This window comes from Gracilinanus agilis, chromosome 2 (assembly GCF_016433145.1).
Source record: "Gracilinanus agilis isolate LMUSP501 chromosome 2, AgileGrace, whole genome shotgun sequence".
Lineage (NCBI taxonomy): Eukaryota > Metazoa > Chordata > Mammalia > Didelphimorphia > Didelphidae > Gracilinanus > Gracilinanus agilis.
The window spans coordinates 268,622,905-268,643,719 of record NC_058131.1 but is presented as its reverse complement, the minus strand read 5'-3'; the positions used below and the strand labels follow the sequence as shown (position 1 = coordinate 268,643,719).

General features: G+C 40.0%; 1 protein-coding gene across 1 annotated transcript in view; it reads left to right on the top strand.

Annotated features, from left to right (window-relative positions):
- Positions 1-20,815, top strand: part of PNPLA7 (patatin like phospholipase domain containing 7) — a 262,836-nt gene that overhangs the window by 83,210 nt on the left and 158,811 nt on the right. Inside the window, exon 21 of the mRNA XM_044659658.1 lies at positions 8,866-8,979. Within this exon, the coding sequence (XP_044515593.1) occupies positions 8,866-8,979 (114 nt within the window). The remainder of the gene's footprint in view (positions 1-8,865; positions 8,980-20,815) is intronic.

The following is a 20,815-nucleotide window of genomic DNA, read 5'->3' as shown; positions in this document are numbered from 1 at the left end:
AGACAAGAATTGGGCAAGTAGAAACCAATGATCTATCAAGACAGCAAGAGCAAATAAAACGAAGTCAAAAGACTGATAAAATAGAAGGAAACATGAAATATCTCAATGAGAAACTGACAGATCAAGAAAACAGGTCTAGAAGAGACAATCTGAAAGTCATTGGTCTTCCTGAAAAAGCAGAAATTAATAGAAATTTGGACTCCATACTAAGAGAAATTATTCAGCAAAATTGCCCTGAAGTTCTACAACAAGAGGGCAATATAGACATTGAAAGGATCCATAGATCACCCTCTACACTAGACCCCGAAAAGACAACCCCCAGGAATATAATAGCCAAATTCAAGAGCTTCCAAGTAAAAGAAAAAATTTTACAAGAAGTCAGAAAGAGACAATTCAGATATCAAGGAGCACCAATCAGGATCACACAGGATCTGGCAGCCTCCACACTAAAAGACCGCAAGGCTTGGGATATGATATTCAGAAAGGCAAGAGAACTGGGTTTACAACCAAGGATCACCTACCCATCAAAACTGACTATATTCTTCCAGGAGAAAGTTTGGGCATTCAACAAGATAGAAAATTCCCAAGCATTTGCACAGAAAAGACCAGGACTAAATGGAAAGTTCGATATCCAACCACAAAAATCAAGAGAAACATGAAAAGGTAAATAAGAAACAGAAGGGAAAGTAAGAAAACTCATATTTTTTAAAATTTGCCTCTTTAAGGGCTTCAATAAGATCTAATTATTGGAACTCCTATGTGGAGAAATGTTATGTATAATTCTCTGTAGTGAACTCTGTTCACCATTATAGCATTCACTATTATAATAATTACAAGAATTATTCATAGGGAGAGGTTGGAATACTAAATGGTCTAAGATGATATGGGCAAGAGGGAAAGAGGGGAGTGAATAGGGGAGGACACCAAAAGAATCTTGAAGGAATAAGAAAAATAGGATATTCTATTACACACAAAGAGGGCATGGGAAGGGGAAGGGATGAATACTATTATAAGAAGGAGAGGAAGAGAGCATTAAGAGGTAATATTTAAACCTTACTCTCAGTGTAATTAACCCTGAGAGGGAAGAGTAGCTATATCCATTGGGATATAAAACTCTATTTAACCCTACTGAGAAAGTCAGAAGGGATAAACCAAGGGGAGCAGGGGAGTGTGGAGGTCAAAAAAGGGAGGGGAGAAGAAGGGGGAGGGAACTCATTAGACCTTAAAAATAAAAAGAGGGGAATAATAAGGGAGGGGGTAAAAAGGGAAGTAAATCAAGGGAGGGGACAAGGGTTACTGGCTTAAAGCAAACCACTGGTTTAAAAGGAAATAGTGTAAGAAGAAGGGGAGGACACCAAAATGTCGGCGAATACACAACTGATAATTATAACTCTGAATGTGAATGGGATGAACTCACCAATTAAACAGATGCAAATGTCAGAGTGGATTAGAAACCAAAATCCTACCATATGTTGTCTACAAGAAACAAATATGAGGTGGGTAGACATACACAAGTTTAAGGTTAAGGGCTTCAGCAAAATCTTTTGGGCTTCAAATGAGAAAAAAAGGCAGGAGTTGCAATCATGATTTCTGATAAAGCCAAAGTAAAAATAGATATGATTAAAAAAGACAGGGAAGGTAATTACATCCTGATAAAAGGCAGTATAGACAATGAGGAAATAACATTGCTCAATATGTATGCACCAAATGGCATAGCATCCAAATTTGTAAAGGAGAAACTGGTAGAGCTCAAGAAGGAAATAGATAGTAAAACCATACTAGTGGGAGATCTAAATATTCCTCTTTCAGATCTATATAAATCAAACCAAAAAATAAATAAGAAAGAGGTAAGAGAGGTGAATGAAGCCCTAGAAAAATTAGATTTAATAGATATGTGGAGAAAAATAAATAGGGACAAAAAGGAATACACCTTCTTGTCAGCTGCACATGGTACATTCACAAAGATTGACCATGTTATAAGGCATAGAAACATTACAAATAAATGCAAAAGAGCAGAAATAATAAATGTAACTTTCTCAGATCATAATGCAATGAAAATAATAATTAGTAAGGGCACCTGGACAGGCAAATCAAAAACTAATTGGAAATTAAATAATATGATTCTCCAAAACCAGCTAGTCAAAGAAGAAATCATAGAAGCAATCAACAATTTCTAATGAAGGGGAAATTAAGGCAATCATTAAGAACTATTTCGCCCAATTATATGACAACAAATATAACAATTTAGGAGATATGGATGAATATTTACAAAAATATAAATTGCCTAGATTAACAGCTGAAGAAATAGAATACCTAAATAATCCCATATCAGAAATAGAAATTGAACAAGCCATCAAAGAACTCCCTAAGAAAAAATCACCAGGACCTGATGGATTCACAAGTGAATTCTATCAGACATTCAAAGAGCAACTAATCCTAATACTATACAAATTATTTGATATGATAAGCAAAGAAGGAGTCCTACCAAATTCCTTTTATGAAACAAATATGGTACTGATCCCAAAGCCAGGTAGACCAAAAACAGAGAAAGAAAACTATAGACCAATCTCCCTAATGAACATAGATGCAAAAATCTTAAATAGAATATTAGCAAAGAGACTCCAGCAAGTAATTAAGAAGATCATCCACCATAATCAGGTGGGATTTATACCAGGAATGCAAGGATGGTTCAACATTAGGAAAACCATCCACATTATTGACCATATCAACAATCTAACAAACAAAAATCACATGATTATCTCAATAGATGCTGAAAAAAGCCTTTGACAAAATACAGCACCCATTCCTATTGAAAACACTGGAAAGTATAGGAATAGAAGGACCTTTCTTAAAAAACAATAAGCAGTATATATCTAAAACCATCAACAAGCATCATATACAATGGGGATAAATTAGAAGCCTTTCCAATAAGATCAGGAATGAAACAAGGATGCCCATTATCTCCTCTATTATTTAACATTATACTAGAAACACTAGCAGTAGCAATTAGAGAAGAAAAAGAAATTGAGAGTATTAAAATAGGCAACGTGGAGACTAAGCTATCACTCTTTGCAGATGATATGATGGTATACTTAAAAAATCCTAGAGAATCAACTAGGAAGCTTGTAGAAATAATCAACAACTTTAGCAAGGTTGCAGGATACAAAATAAATGCACATAAATCATCAGCATTTCTATATATTTCCAACACATCACAGCAGCAAGAGGTGGAAAGAGAAACACCATTTAAAATCACCCTAGATAACATAAAATACTTAGGAATCTATCTACCAAAACAAACACAGAAATTATAGGAAAACAACTACAAAACACTTTCCAAACAATTAAAACTAGATCTAAACAATTGGAAAAACATTGATTGCTCATGGGTTGGACGAGCTAACATAATAAAAATGACCATTCTACCCAAATTAATTTACCTGTTAAGCGCCATACCTATCAAGCTACCAAAAAACTTCTTTACTGAATTAGAAAAAACTATAACAAATTTCATTTGGAATAACAAAAGATCAAGAATTTCACGGGCAATAATGAAAAAAAATGTGAAGGAAGGGGGCCTAGCAGAACCAGATATTAAACTATACTATAAAGCAGCAGTCATCAAAACAGTATGGTATTGGCTAAGAGACAGAAGGGAGGATCAGTGGAATAGACTTGGGGTTAATGACATCAGCAAGACAGTATATGATAAACCCAAAGAGCCCAATTTTGGGGACAAAAATCCACTATTTGACAGAAACTGTTGGGAAATTTGGAAAACAATATGGGAGAGATTAGGTCTAGATCAATATCTCACACTCTACACTAAGATGAATTCAGAATGGGTGAATGACTTGAATATAAAGAGGGAAACTATAAATAAGTTCAGTGAACACAGAATAGTATACTTGTCAGATCTCTGGGAAAGGAAAGATTTTAAAACCAAGCAAGAGTTAGAGAAAATTACAAAATGTAAATTTAATGGTTTTGATTACATTAAGCTAAAAAGCTTTTGTACAAACAAAAACAATGTAGTCAAAATCAGAAGGGAAACAACAAATTGGGAAAAAATCTTTATAACAAAAAACTCTGACAAGGGTCTAATTACTCAAATGTACAAGGAGTTAAATCAGTTGTATAAAAAATCAAGCCATTCCCAATAGATAAATGGGCAAGAGACATGAATAAGCAATTTTCAGATAAAGAAATCAAAACTATCAATAAGCACATGAGAAAGTGTTCTAAATCTCTAATAATTAGAGAAATGCAAATCAAAACAACTCTGAGGTATCACCTCACACCTAGTAGAATGGCTAAAATGAAAGAAGGGGAGAGTAATGAATGTTGGAGGGGATGTGGCCAAATTGGAACATTAATGCATTGCTGGTGGAATTGTGAACTGATCCAACCATTCTGGATGGCAATTTGGAACTATGCTCAAAGGGCTATAAAAGAATGCCTGCCCTTTGATCCAGCCATACCATTGTTGGTATTGTACTCCAAAGAGATCATAGATAAACAGACTTGCACGAAAATATTTTTAGCTGCGCTTTTTGTGGTGGCAAAAAACTGAAAAATGAGGGCATACCCTTCAATTGGGGAATGGCTGAACAAATTGTGGTATATGCTAGTGATGGAATACTATTGTGCTAAAAGGAATAATAAACTGGAGGAATTCCATGTGAATTAGAAAGACCTCCAGGAACTGATACAGAGTGAAAGGAGCAGAGACAGAAGAACACTGTACACAGAGACTGATATACTGTGGTAAAATAGAATGTAATGGACTTCTGTACTAGCAGCAATGCAATGACCCAGGACTATTCTGAGTGACATATGGTAAAGAATGCTACCCACATTTAGAGGAAGAACTGCAGGAGAGGAAACACAGAAGAAAATCAACTGCTTGAATACATGGGTTGATGAGGACATGATTGGGGATCGAAAGTACCACACCATTGCAACTATCAACAATTTGGAAATAGGTCTTGATTAATGACACATGTTAAAACCAGTGGAAATGCATATCGGCCAGGGGAGTGGGGGAGGTTGGGGGGGTGAAGGGGAAAGTAAGAGCATAATCATGTAACCATGTTAACTTTTCTAAAATATAAATATTAATAAATGTTTTTAAAAAAGAATTTAAATTGAACAAAGGGAAGCTAATCATTTCCTGAGGCAACAAGAAATAACGAAGAAAAATCAAAACAGTGAAATAATAGAAGAGAATGTGAAACATCTTATTATCAAAACAATTGATCTGGAAAATAGTTTGAGAAGATAAAATATAAGAATTGTCAGACTACTGGTAAGTTATGATCAAAAAAAGAGTTTAGACATCGTACTCAAAGACGTAGTTGAGGAAAATTGCCCCAGAAGTTCTAGAACCAGAGGATAAAATGGAAATTGAAAGAATTTATTGACCATGACCTCAAAGAATTCCCCTAATTAAATGCACAGTAACATTATTACTAAGTTCTGTAACTTCTAGGTTATGAGGAAAATGCTATAAACAACAAGGGAAAAAAATTAAATGCTATGGAGCTAGAGTTAGAATAATACAAGACTTAGAAGCTTTAACATTAAAAAAATAAAGGGCATGGAATGCAATATTTCAAAGAGCAGAGGAGCTGGGTTTACAATCAAGAATAACATACCCAGAAAAGCTGGCATAATTACACAAGGGGGAAAAAATGAGTATTTAATGAACTAAAGGAGTTTTAGCTATTCTTGAGGGGGAAAACATGGAACTCAGAAAATTTGATCTATGAGAATCATAAAACGGTAAACATGAAAGACAAAATAAAAATTAATTGGAGAATCTTAATCTTAAAGAATGAATCAGTTAAAGAACAAGTCATAGAAACAGTACATAATTTCATTAAACAGAATGATAATAATGTGACATATCAAAATCTGTGAGATACAGCAAAAGCAGTAGAGGAAAATTTATATGTCTCAACTGCTTATATTAATAAAATAGAGAAAAACCAGAAATGAATTAGGAATGCAATTTAAGGGGAAAATACAACAAAAAAGGAGAAATTGAAAGTTCCCAATAAAACCCAATTAAAATTAGAAAGCCTCAAAATCAAAGATAAGATCAATAAAACTGAATGTAGGAAAACTGTAGAATTAAGAAACAAATCTAGGAGTTGGTTTTTATGAAAAAAATAGATTAATATGATTTTTAAAAAGAGAGAAAAAACCAAATCACTAGCATTGAGGATGAAAAGGGTGAATAATACCCACAAATGAGGATGAAATTAAAGCAATTATTAGGAGTTACTTTGTTTAATTTTGTGCTGACAAATTTAACAATCTAAATAAAATGAAAAAATGTTTACAAAAAAGTTTAAACTGCCTAGACCAGTGATGGGCAAACTATTCCCTGTGGGCCAGATGCAGGCTGTAGTTTGCTGTTCACTGCCTTAAGCAATTTCCTAATCACTACATCTGGATGTGGGGGCGTAGTGATTAAGGAATTGAGCCTAGACTATTAGAGAAGGAATTAGAATACCTATATAAACCTATTTTAGAAAAAAAAAATTGAACAGGCCATAAATGAACTTCCTAAAAAAAAAAAAGCATTAGGACTAGATGGATTCACAAGTGAATTCTACCAAATATTTAAAGATCAACTAATTCATGTGTTAAATTATTTGAAATAATAGGTAAAGAAGAAGTTTTACCAAACTCCTTTTATGAAATAAATATGGTACTGATACCTAAACCAGAAGAGTGAAAAGAGAGAAAGAAAATTATAAACTAATTTCAATAATGAATATAGATGCACAAATCCTAATTAAAATCTAGGTAGGTGACTACTACAATACAATTACAAAGATTATATATTGTGATTAAACAGAATTTGTAAGTAGGGATAGTTTAATTTAAGGAAAACTTTCAACAGAATTGATTATATTAATAACAAAAGCAAGAAAAAATCATATTATATCAAAATATGCAGATAAAACTTCAGTAAAATACAATACTTGTTCCCATTAAAAACACTGGAAAGTATAGGTATAAATGCAGTTTTTCTTAAAACGATTTGAAGGATCTGTCTTAAAGTGTCAACATTTTATTTGCAGTTGATATGACAATACATGTGGAAAATCTTTGAAGATTCAACTAAAAGATTAGTTGAAACTATCAATTTTAGTAAAGTAGCAGGATATAAAACAAACTTAAATCACCAGCATTTTTATATATTACTAACAAAGAGATAGAAAGAAATATTCCATTTTTTGCTAAATAAAACCCTGCCATTCTCTCTGTGTGTTCTTTGCTAGAAAACACAACAGAATGGAAAGTGACGTACTTTCATCTGAAGGTGTTCAGCAGTTGCTAAGCACCCAGTGTCTAGGTTTTACAATCCGGGCTAATTACAGCTGCTACTGGACTTGCTTTTTCTGTCTTAGATTTGTGGTGCATTGTGTAGATTTTAATTTTAGATACAGTTTCCTATGGTGCAGGCTTATGAAATTGGCTGTCAGGTGCTGTTACTAAGCAATGGAATGACATGATTCTTTCCTGGGCTCCTTATGATGATATTTTGCCCAGCAGGTTCTCTTATTGAACTTTTAAAACTATTTTTCTGTAGGGATTTAATTTGTGGATTATCAGTGAGACATTGGTAATAATGAAAATGGTGAGGGTTCAAATTACCTTTATATCTGCATGCTGATGTGCCCCCCTTGGTCTCTTTTGCTATGTGTTTCTCTGGGGATTCCTTCACTAAGGACATTTTATTAGTATGCCACATTCTGTTTTCTTTGTTAATTTGGAAAACTGTCACCCTACTTGCGTCAGTGTCCTCCCTCTGTGCCATATTCTATAGATCTTCCATTTTGCATTCCAGAAATACCCACCTGTTGTCACCACTTTCATGTCCTCTTCCATTTCTTTTTTCTCCTAATGATATTGAAAATATTTATTCTTCACCTATTGCTGAGATCTCTAGCATTCTATATGTTTCATGGGAAAAGATAGGAGGAAATCCACCAGCATTTTGTAGTTGTTTTATGGTTTTTAAAATCATCATAACTATTTATACCCCTTCCAAGTTGACTCTCATTTGCTTAATGCACTGGAAATAATTCCTTAATTTCCCATCATTCTACTTGACTAAAAATGCTTTTAATTTAGTGCCCTGACACTGTGCTTTTTTCCTTTCCGAACCTTTCTTCAGGCAGACAGATAACATTAATCATGGCATACATGGGTTAGTATTTTTTCGCAGCTTTCATGTTCAAGATGAAGTAAAATGAGTGCTGACTTTCAAACCTCAAAGGACATGTCATAGTTTTTTCTTTGCTTTTGAATGTAATTATCCAACTGGTGATGGGTAACATTGTTAAGCCGAAGGCTAAAATCAGTGCTTTAATTTTAGTGGTCATTTTGGCCCATATCAAGTTTTAGTGCTTCAGATAGCATGGCCACATACCTGCACTCTTCTTCTCAGCACAAGGACAGTTGAACTTAAATAGATGGCTTCCTCATTTCTTAACTCTGCTCAGGACAAGAAAAACTGACTCCTTAGAGTAGAGTGAAATTGTTGCCTTATTTTCTCTTTATCTTTCCTCTTCTCCAACCTTTAAGTCTAGTGATTCCAAATTTCCTAAAAGACTGCATTCAATGTTCTAAAGAAGCTGATAATAGCTGACGCTTTGTCAAATTGGTTTTTTTCTATGTAATCTTGAGTCTTCTGTATCAATCTCCTCTGCTTTTTTTGGCACTATTTAACTCAGTTGCTGCTATTCCTGAGAGGCTATGTGGTTTTACTTCCAGCATGTGTCTTGGTTTGGTTTGTGGGTGTAAGACATTACAGTAGATTTTGAAGCAACTCTTGTCCCCTTTCAGGTGGAGACACTAACCTACCAATCCAGAGCTACAACAGTACATGCTATCCGTGATTCAGAATTGGCTAAGTTACCAGCAGGAGCACTGAATTTCATCAAGCGCAGATATCCACAGGTAAAGAAATTACATTATCGTTCTTCTATCTCTAACATTTAGCCTCCAGCTTTAGTTATATTAATCAGCCATATCCAAGTCTCACACAACTAGTATGTGCAAAGCTTTATAGCAGATGCTTTAGAGAACATGTGGTTCTTTTCCTCAGGGAGCTTGGCATGTAGCCTAGCAGGTAGAGCATTGATATCTTTCCAGCTTTAAAGTTATTTGGACTTGTATATTGTAGTGCAAAGGTGCAAACAACCCTGCAGAACCTTGCTAACTGCAGAATTTCTGGCAGTTAAGAAGGGTTTAGAACCCTGACTAGAGGCAGTTGGTCCTGGAGGCTCGGTCAGAGCAGAAGGGTCAACTGAGCTCGGTCTTGGGGCTGAAACCTGGCCTTGATTCCTTGATTCTGTGCCTTTTCTCTTGAGATTTTGTAGCTTAGCTAATTCCTCTGGATCTCCCTGACCTTCCCTATTCCAATCATCATTTCCCTTCCTGATTTCCTGTGGGTTTTGGGAGAAGGGTGGATTTGGGTGGTAGCAATCAAACTTTGAAGACTTAGTTTCCCCATAGGCAAGTAGGGCTTACCCTAGATACAAATTATCTCCTGATTCATTGTATGTAACTTTCCTAACCTCAAAGGCAACAAAACCTTCCGGGACTGAGTGTGGGCAGGCCCTTTCTCAGTCTCTCATTCCTGTGTCCCTCCCCCACCTGAAACTTCTCCCTAGGTGGTTGTTAGAAAAACCTTGTATCCCTCTGTCCTTTATAACCAACCCTGAAACTTAATAAACCCTGTTGTCATTTAATCAAACCTTTTGCTAAATCATTGGTTGAATGATAAAAGAGGGATAAGGAGAGAAAGGAATAGTTTCTCTCTGGGTCCTGAGGGGAGTTGGAGGTGTCCATCTTGGAGGAAGTGGTGATCTTTATACTTCCTCCGAGAAGCCCTTCTATTTCACAGACAAGGAAGAGCCCTGGGACTCTTCCTTTGTGAACCTGAGAAACTGAGTAGAAAGCCCTCTAATTAGTTTCAAACCATTTCTGGCTGGCCCTAACCTTTGTCTGTAGAAGTGCCCTTCCTACCTGAAGGGTTCAGCCTGTTTCCCTTCAGGGTCCTCTGTCTCAAGCCTGTGTACCCAGTCTGTGTCTCCCTGTTGTAGATGCCTGCCCAACTACTTCATCCTCTCCCCTTGCCTCTCATTCTACTTCACCATCTTATATTTCCCTAAACTCAGCCGTTCCCTTACATCTCTCCCACCACCTCAATCTATTACCTCCACTATTGTACCCTCCTTTCCCACCTACTGACTTAGGGACCCACAAACCCCATCCACTTGTTTTATTCCCTTATTACAATATTCCTATAAGGAATTTAGAGATTTAAAACTAATATGAATGGAGGATGATAAGATTGAGATGGAGTTAGGGAAAACTTGTTAGAAACTTAGAAAACTTATTAGAAGGTGAGTTTTGGGGTTTTAAAGAACATGGTGGTGGTCACAGATGGGTAAGAAGCCCTTTCACATTACATAAGACATGTACAAAGTCAAAAGAAGCGAGGAAATTAAGGGCAGGCTATATCTAGTAAAATGACTAGACTGGGGGGCAGCTGGGTATCTCAGTGGATTGAGAGTCAGGCCTAGAGATGGGAAGTCCTAGGTTCAAATCTGACCTCAGACACTTCCCAGCTGTGTGACCCTGGGCAAGTCACTTGACCCCCATTGCCCACCCTTACCACTCTTCCACCTAGGAGCCAATACACAGAAGTTAAGGGTTTAAAAAAAAAATCACTAGACTGGGTATAATTATGAAGAAAGTTAGAGTGAGATGCAGTAAAGGATTGATGATGAACTTTGAAGGCCTGTTAAAGAAAAGAGTCAAATATTGCTAAGGTCAGAAACTGGAATATTGATTAGGGTGTTGTTTACAGTAATTACAACAATGAAGTTTTGATTGGGGAGTAAAGAGAAGAAAGAACAATGACTTAAGCTAGGGTTGTTATGATTCAGTAAGATATATTAAGCAAGAACATCAGCAAGATATTCAGGTGGAGTTGTCCTGCAGAAAGATGGAACTATGAGGATGGAGGTAAAGGATCAATCCCCAAAGATCTAAGTATGTAAGGATTTGTTGAAATTGTGTGAATGGAAACACTTCCCTAGGAAAGTAAAAAATTTTTTGTTGTTGTTGAAGCGTGCCATTTTCCGCTTTATTTTTCTGAATTTTTCTCTAGGATAAATGTAGGAAAGTAATTGTTAAGGAAAAAGAAAAGAGAAAATTTTAGGGAAAAAATGGGAAGGGCCAATGAAGGAAGATGAGAATCAGCAGAGTACAACTGACATGAGAAAAAACTTTCAAGGACTAGAGGGTATGAGACACAAGAAAGCATGAAATTTTTTTCCCCTAATTAGTCTGTCTTCTTGGATTTTCTACTTTTATCAAGGGGATTTCTTTCTTAAACACTTGGGAAATCATGGCTCAGTCTCAAAGGTGAGAGGTGACATGTTTCTTGTGAGCCAAATAAGCATTTTGGCTTTCTAGCTCCTTGAAAATGGCTTCAAAGTTTTCTCTTCAGAAAAGAAATCATGAAGTGGGTAGGATGGGTTGAGACAAGACATCTTGTGGGAAATATGGGATTGTGTTCTATTTTGAACCAATTGGAACAGAAACAAAAAGCTGGCCTCCAATCTGCAGTTGGCAATGGTATCAGAGAAGCTCCTGGGGCTGATTTCTTAGATCTCCATGAAAACTGGGATGTGGTCAGATTCTATTCTCAAGGACTGTAGAATAATTCTGGTCTAGTAATGGGATCACTGTTGGAGGCTGCAGGTGTTCTTTTTTGTTGGTTATAGATTATAGCCAAGAGGTTGAACACTTTAATAGCAACTTTATTTCCTAAACTAATACTCTCATCCAAATGCCTTTTTGTCTCAAAGTCAATAGAAAAAGAAAAGGTGAAGGGAGTGAAATGCTGATATGAAATTAACCAGTTGTTGGATATATGTGACTCATAATTATAGTAATTCATATTTACCTATAATGTAACTAGTTTTTAATTATCACTTTGATTATCAAATTAAGTAATTTTTAATTATCATCATTTTTACAGATGAGGAAACTGAGGCCTAAACTGACTAAGTGACTTGGCCAGGATTATCTAGATAGCAAATGACTAAACCAGTATTTAAAACCAAATTTCTCCAACCTTGACTTCACTTTTTACCATACTTTCTCTGCTGAGACTAAGTAAACTTAATTATACTTTGGAAATTTCACTGTGGTCAGAACCCTCAGACTCATAGAAAAGTAGGATTCAGTCCCTGGTTATTTTCTGATTGTACTGTTTTGTAATATACTAAAATAGTATTTCTGAGAGTGATTATTATCTGCGTATTGGAGTGCATTTTCAAAGAATAATATGGTGAAAATAGACCTGTCAACATTGAGCACATTTTTTTAAACCTTTACCTTCCTTCTTAAGAATCAATGCTGTGTATTGGTTCCAAGGCAGAAGAGCAATGAGGGCTGGGTGGGGAGGGGGAGTGTTAAGTGACTTATCCAGGGTCACACAGCTGTTAACTTATAAAAAACACAGAACTATTAAATAGTCATAACCACTCTTTAAATCAAGGGAAAGGGGGAACAGGGCTGATTAGGCCTCTTATGCAGAGCTGTGCCTTATGCAGAGTCCAGGATTGAACACTGCTTCCCTCTGCTCCCTGACCCCCTGGGAGTGACACCATGCTAGATGACAACTCCAAGGAACAAAGGAAATTGGGGAACTTATATACCATTTGGGAAGATCCAGGGGCTGGTGAAGATGATTGACATTATACTGGTAAAGATGGGATTTACAATCAAGCTTGGGAAAGGAATCCTAGCCAGAGGCTAGGGTGTAAGGGAAGGGGCTACATACAATGGATACTAAAGGATGGTCCCTGCCCAGGTGTGTCTTCCTGGGACTGGGTCTTTGATACTATGGGGTAGACTACCTAAGACAAAAGGGTATTTAACATTTACCCTAGGGTCCATTATTCAGTCTGCTATGGCTAGCCTGAGATTCCCTTCAGGGTGGATTCTCAGGGGAAGAGAGGAGCACAAGCTTTGGGGGTCTCCAGCCTACAAGCTATTTCTAAAACTTGGGGTTCATCAGATCTCACTAAGCCACAAGTTTGGGGTCTCTAGATTCCACGTCGACACAGCTAAGAAGTGTCTGAGGCCAGATTTGAACCTAGGACCTCCTGTCTCTAGGCCTGTCTCTCAATCCTGTCGATGTGGAATCTAGAGACCCCAAACTTGTGGCTTAGTGAGATCTGATGAACCCCAAGTTTTAGAAATAGCTCGTAGGTTGGAGACCCCCAAAGCTAGTGCTTGTTCCCAGTTCCCATGAGAATCCACCCTGAAGGGAATCTCAGGCTAGCCATAGCAGACTGAATAATGCACCCTAGGGTAAATGCTAAATACCCTTTTGTCTTAGGTAGTCTTCCCCATTGTATCAAAGACCCTGTCCCAGGAAGACATAGAGTAAGCTGTCCTTTCCCTTACATCCTAGCCTCTGGCTAGGATTCCTTTCCCAAGCTTGATTGTAAATCCTATCTTTACCAGTATAATGTCAATCATCTTCACCAGCCCCCTGATCTTCCCAAATGGTATATAAGTTCCCCAATTTCCTTTGTTCCTTGGAGTTGTCATCTAGCATGGTGTCACTCCCAGGGGGTCAGGGAGCAGAGGGAAGTAGTGTTCAATCCTGGACTCTGCATAAGGCGCAGCTCTGCATAAGAGGCCTAAGTAGCCCTGTTCCCCCTTTCCCTTGATTAAAGAGTGGCTTTATGACTATTTAATAGTTCTGTGTTTTTTATAAGTTAACAATCCACTGAGCTACCCAGCTGCCCCCACCTGTTTCATATTTTGATATTCCCATTCTCTAAAAGTTGTGAGCAATGCTATTACATATAATTTTTCAATTTGATCCAGCTATATCCATAGAAAAAAGAATTGCTGGGGAGTAGTTTTGTAATTTATTTGCTCTCTAGTTTATAGGGAGGGGGAATAGATGAGAAAAGGTCTTCTCCTATCAAGTACTGCATGAGCCCTAGATCTAGGCCATCTGCCTCTGGTCTCTTTGCTTCAGGGCTTTTTTCAGTGAGCCCTTCAGATCCATATTACCTGCCTTGGGGCTTGTGTCTTTCTTGCAGGGCCTCTGAATAGGGACCTCCGTCTTTGTCACTTAAGAGCCTTGTCCAGTGCTCCAGACTTTATCCTGGATCAGATCACCTTAAACTGCCAGCTCCTGTCTTTTGTCCAGACTTCTTAGGATGTACCTTTGCCTATCCCTGCCTGCCCTTCTATTGGCTTCCTGAGCTTCACAAGACACAGCATTATCATTTATTATGAGGTTGGACCAAAAGGTATGGCTTTAACTATCTTAACCCATACCTCATTCAAAGAACTTCTCTCCAGCCACTGATATTCTGCTTGGACTTCCTATTCAGTGGCTACCATACTTCCACTCCCACATATTGTCCCAAACTCAGGGATCCCAACCCTCTGGTATTATACCCCATTTTCTACTGCCCATTCCCTTATTCCTGTCCTTCTCAGCCTTATCAACCTCTCATACAACCCTTTCTACCCCAGAGTCACATGACAAATCTATCTACCTTTTCAGCTGTGTTCTCTTTAATACTTTTTCCATAATAAATACATTTACTTTAATCTTAAACTTTTTGCTTTCTAATTTCCTCCATCCTCAATCTCTCCCAGAGACTTAGCTCCTTCTCCTTGACACTACATTTCCTGGCTATCCTTTTTAGGACTAGTTTCACTTTCACTCAATCCTTGCTTCACTGGTAGTGTTGGGGAGTTGAGAAGTCCTTGCTCTTCACTGCAACTTTCAGTCTCAATCTCTACCACCACTATTCAGTAACTTCTCTTCCCTTGAGTTCCTTCAATCCTGATTTATCACCCAATTTAGTTTCTGCATTCCTAACTCAAACTTATAGGAAACTTCCCTTCCCTATAAGTTATTGACTTGTCCCCAAGGCATTCTCTTTCTTTCCTTAGTGAATTCAGTGCCTGGTTCACAGTCTTTTTCTCTATCTCAATTCCTTCCTTCCTCCTTAGGGATTTTGACATTTCATCTCCCTCAAATGTCTTGACTTTCCAGTTCCTTAATCTCTTCAGTTTCTGTGATCTGCACTTCCACCTCATTTCACCTAATAGAGATAGTTATCCCTTGAATCTTGTCTCACTCTCAAATGTCCCATTTCCATTTATATGGCCTCTGAAATTCCTTTCATCTGATTATGATCTTTTATCTGTCCATTTTTTACTTTGTCTTCTTGCTCCAACTCTGTTCTTCTTCCTCACCAGATCCTCCAGTCTTTCTAACACAGTTCTTTCCTGGGACATCACTCCTGCAAAGGCTATATACCGCTCCCTTCCCTATCTTGAGCTCTAGGTCAACTAGTTCAACTTAACACTGTCATTTACATTTGAACTTCTTGTCTCCTGGTCCTATTGCCAGTCATGCCTTATACTTCTCCCACCTTCTGCCACCTTGACTCTTTTTCTTGTGTGTCCCCAACTTCTATTGGGCATCTCAAATATAGCAAGGAAACTGCTTTGGAATTTAGGTGGTCAGATCAAAAAGTCAGGAAACCTTCCTAGATTGGTTTAGGCAAGCTGAGAGCTGAGGAGTTTAAAAGAAAAAGGGACTACATGCATTTTCATGGTTGGTCTTTCATGCCTAGAATGCTCCTTCTCTACATTTCTGACTCTAGGTTTCCCTGACCTTCACAACTTAGCTCAAGATGCAGCTAGTGGATGGATAGAGTCAGGTCTGAAGTCCATAGATCCTGAGTTCAGATTTGACCCCAAATACTTCCTAGCTATGTGTTCCTGGGCAAGTCACTTAACTCTGCTGTTTGCCTAGCCCTTGCCCTTCTGTCTTAGAGCTGTTAATAATACAGAGAATAAGAGTTTAATTTTTCTTTTTGATTCTATCCTAAATAATCCCATTAAGAGGGGAATTTAGTTGCATGAACCCATAAGAAATGCTTCATTAGACTAGACATCATAGTCTGTCCGGGTCCAGCCGGACACAACCGAGGGGTCCGGGGAAACGGCAACCTAATTACCCATAGGGGAAGAAGAGGGGAGACCTTGCGCGCAAGACAGACAGATTTGTGTTGGTGGAAGCAAGGCTCGTTTATTGTAGATCTATGACAAGAATATATACGCTGAGGGCAGAAGGGGGTCGGCCGATACTAAGGGGGAAAGGAACGATACTAAGGGGGAAAGGAACGCGGAAAGGGAGCATAGAAAATCTATGGTGGCGTCTTACTGTCTCCAAGCATGGCTGGGCCTATGATCAATATCTTATCTTAGAAGAGTGAATGATATCTATTCTTAGAAGAGTGACTATCTTTTCTTAAAGTCTTGGTCCCTAACAAATCCCCCTTTCTTTTTTAAATAGAAAGGCGTAAGGAATAAGTTTATTAACCTTTGGTCGTTGTTCAATCCAAGTCTGTCTTAACACCAGAAGTTTTTCCTAAGACACCTTGTGTTCCCTGGTCAATCCATAAGTGAGATTGGCAGCGACGGCCTCTGTCTTAGGCTACACAGGGGGAGTTACTCAACCATCAAGGGTTGAGGACCTGTGCTACTCCCGTCATTGGGTTACCACCCTGCTGGAAAACTGCAAACGAGTGTCACAAGGTTGTTCTGTGTCCATCATCTCAATACGATGGTATTGAACCATAGGGAACTTATCAAGGGCTGAGTTAACATTAGTTTTGATGAATTTCATTAGACGTTGGAAGGCCCAAGGGCCAAAGGTTAAGATCAATAAAAATATAAAGAGAGGTGTAATAATAGTGGGAATTAAAGTGGAGAGCCAAGGAGAACCTCTGAGAAGGGTATTAAACCATCCTTCCTGTGCCTCGGCTTCCCTTTTCCTCTGGGCTAGCCGTTCACGCAACTTTGCCATAGATTCCCTTACTACGCCAGTATGGTCAGCGTAAAAACAACATTCCTCTTTGAGGGCTGCGCATAATCCCCCCTCTTTTAAAAAAAGGAGATCAAGACTGCGCCTATTCTGTAAGACTACCTCTGACAGAGAAGTGAGTGATTGTTCCAGGGCCGTGACAGACTTTTCGAGGGCTTCTAAATCAGTTGTCATGGCCATCTGAAGAGCGGCCAAGTGTTGGGTCTGGAGAAGGGCAGTAGTGCCAGTGCCAATGCCTGCAGCAAGACCGCCGAGACCTAACAGGATAGCTAAAGTAGTAAAGGGTTCCCTACGTGTTCTAGGAGAGGGGGAGAGGAGGGAGGCCACACTGTCGTCCCTGTGGAAAGAGATACGTGGCCATAGCTGGACAAGAACACAGAATTCAAAGGAGGTATTGAAAACTAGAAGAGATATACAAGGGGTGAGGCCAGTATTGCAAGCCCAAAAGCCATTATTCGGGGCTTCCAAAAAGGAAGGGGAAGGGGGGAGGTCAAGGGTGGAGTTACATAAGTGGGCATGAGATCGGGGAATGGTGCCTAAACAAAGGCCACGGCCAGAGACTTCAGCAAGGGTGAGACGGCGAGGAAAGGCGGCGCAGCGGGGGGAAGCTAGAACTGTTTCATTGGGCTCTGCCATATAGGCAATACCTTCATAGTAAGGGGGTTGTGGACTCAGACAGAGCCAGCACTTAATCGTCAAATCTGGCCTGGAAGCATTCAGGGCAGTGTAGGCACCTGATACTAGAGATAAAAATCTGTCTGCTGTACCAGGAATATTTAGGGACCCTTGCTGTGACTGGGGCTGTAACTGGGAGGAGGGATTCGGAGCTGAAGGGGAAAAAAGGGGAACAACCGATGGGATGGGGAGAGGCCTGGGAGCCGGTAATGGCTGGGGGTTAGGGGAAAAGGGGCGTCGTTGATCCGAGAGGATGATGTTAGGACCAACAGAAACAATGAGGGGCTGCACACGGAGGCGGAGGGTGAAAAGGAGAACATCATCAAAACCGCCCTTCTTATAGAGTCGTAAACCCCAAGTCAAGCCATCTGTCCATTTAACACTTCGTTTCCCCGCGTTGGTAAATGTGATAATGAGGGGATTACAATTAGGAGGACTGGGGGTGCACACAGATGGACTGGATAGATTGCGGGTTATTGCTATCAAGTCCTGGTTCGCCTGGATCCAATATCCAGTGCCAATTGTTTCACATCCCCAGGCTGCACAAAATCCATCTGTCTGGTCCCCACAGTGTGGTGGCTGATCAAAGCCAGGGCAGCCATATAGAGGAAACTGAGTGTATTGAGTCCAGTAATCCGGGATGCTAGGCACGCCAGGGAGGGTGGGGGCGCAGTAGTGGGTTGAGGACATTTGGGGGGCGCCTAGGGCACAAAGATCAACCGGAATGGAAGGAAACCACGTCCATTGGGGCCATTGGGAAGAAGAAACGGAGGTAATGATGGCTTGATTAACTGGATTGATGATCTCCCATCGTTGTTGGACCAGGAGATGAGGACTGGAAGTGGTGACTGGAAGGAAGGTGGAGTAGATGATGTAAACTGCCAGAGAAAACGAGTTCAGGATCTGAGGTCCCATCTGTGATGTTATCAGGGTTGTGGTTCTGTAAAAGGAAGAAGAAAAGAACTTCTCAGGGACCAGACCCTGGCTTAGAAGGGTTAGTATCTGGGGCGAAAGGTTTAATCAGTCTAGATGGAATCCAACGGGCATTGTTAGCCGCTTTATCAAAAATACAGGCGGAGCCCTTTCCCCAGATAATGACAGGGTCGGGGCCACACCAGAGGCCCGTGACAGGGTCACGCCAAAGGACTGTGGCCAGATTAGATGAAGTATGCGGATTCCAGTGGCGATCAGCAGCGGAACGCCTTTCGGCATCCAGCGTGAGGAAATTAAGAACAAAGAGGGCGTGAGCAAGAAGCAAAGTCTGATTGCCACTTAAAGGATAAAGAGTTTCTTGGGCTTTGAGTTTAAAAAGAGTATTTTTAAGAGTTTGGTTTGCTCGTTCAACAATGCCTTGCCCTTGTGGGTTGTAAGGTGTGCCTGTAACATGTTTTATGCCTAGCTGGGAACAAAATTGTTTAAAGGCTTGGCTGGTATAGCCAGGGCCATTGTCTGTTTTAATGGAGAGAGGTTTCCCCATCATCGACATGGCAAAAAATATATGCTTAATGACATGTTTAGTGGCTTCCCCCGATTGTGCAGATGCGAAAAGAAAGCCACTAAATGTATCAATGGAAACATGAACATACTTAAGTTTAGCAAAAGAAGGGACATGGGTGACGTCCATCTGCCATAAGTGGCCGGGGAGAAGACCACGGGGGTTAATTCCCAAATGGGGTTCAGGCAAGAGAGTAACACAATTCTTACAATTTTTCACAATTGACCTGGCCTGTTCTCTGGTAATTTTGTAGGCCAGGCGGAGTGATTGAGAGTTAAGGTGGTGAAGCCTATGTGCCTCTGTAGCGAGGGAGACGGGATCCGAGGAGAGGGCGGTAGAGGGGGTGGGTGTGGTTACTAAGGCAGTTAAGCGAGTGTGCTGGTCCGCAAGGTCGTTCCCGAAGGATAAGGGGCCCGGGAGGCCGGAGTGGGCACGTAAGTGGCCCACGAAAAAGGGGCAGGACCGTGATCGAATGGCTTGCTGGAGTTGGGAAAAAAGAAGAAAAGTAGCAGTTGTTGGTTGGATTGCAGGAACGATTTCTAGTCGGAGCAGGGATTGGACAACATACCTGCTATCCGAATAGAGATTAAATGGAGTATCGGGCAGGGAGTGAAAAACTGTTAAGGCAGCATAAAGTTCCACCAGCTGTGCGGACTCATAAGGAGTTTGGATGGAGCGAGGGTGATTGTTCATGACTATGGCAGCAAGGCCAGTTTTGGAACCATCCACAAAAATTGTGGGTGCTCCTGAGATGGGGGAGGATCGGGTTTGACGTGTGAGTATGAAGGGGGTAAGATTAAGAAACTGTAACAATTTATTACTGGGCATGTGATTATCTAAGGTGCCCTGAAACGTGGACATGAGTACAGCCCAGTTATCATTCTGAGATTTGAGGCAGTCGAGCTGTTCTCTGCTATAAGGGGATACCACGTGGTCAGGGGGACGGCCAAAATGGCGTGTAGAAAGGCGAATGCCTATCATAGCTATACGGGCAACCAAATCGGGGTACGGGGTAAGAATCTTTCGATTGTACATGGGGAGATGTATCCAAATGAGGGGAGAAGGATCTTGCCATAGGAGTCCAGTGGGAGAGAATTCAGTAGGGAAGATGAGGAGGTACAGGGATAATTTTGGGGAGAAGTATCCAATATTCTGTGTAGCTATAGCTCGTTCTACCTTTTTGAGGGAAGCTTCACCTGCCGGGGTCAAAGAACGAGGGGAGGAAGGGTCAGCATCCCCTCTAAGAATGTCGTCCAGCGGACGGAGGTCTGCTTTGGAAAGTTGCAGATAGGGGCGTAGCCAATTAATGTCCCCTAAAAGCTTCTGGAAATCATTAAGAGTCTTGAGGGAAGAGCGTTTAAGCTCAACCTTATTGGAGAAGAGCCGGTCGGGTTCAAGCTGAAATCCTAGGAAGGTGAAGGGGTATTGAGTTTGAATTTTATCTGGGGCAATGCTAAAGCCGCGAGCTTGGAGCGCTCTGACAATAGCCTGGGCTATAGTCTGTGTCAATGAGGGGGAGGGGGCAGCAATGAGGAGATCATCCATATAATGGATGATATAGGCCGAAGGATACTGAGTCCTGACAGGGTCAATAGATTGAGCAACGAATTTCTGACATAATGCAGGGGAATTAGCCATACCCTGGGGCAAAACGGACCAATGAAATCGGG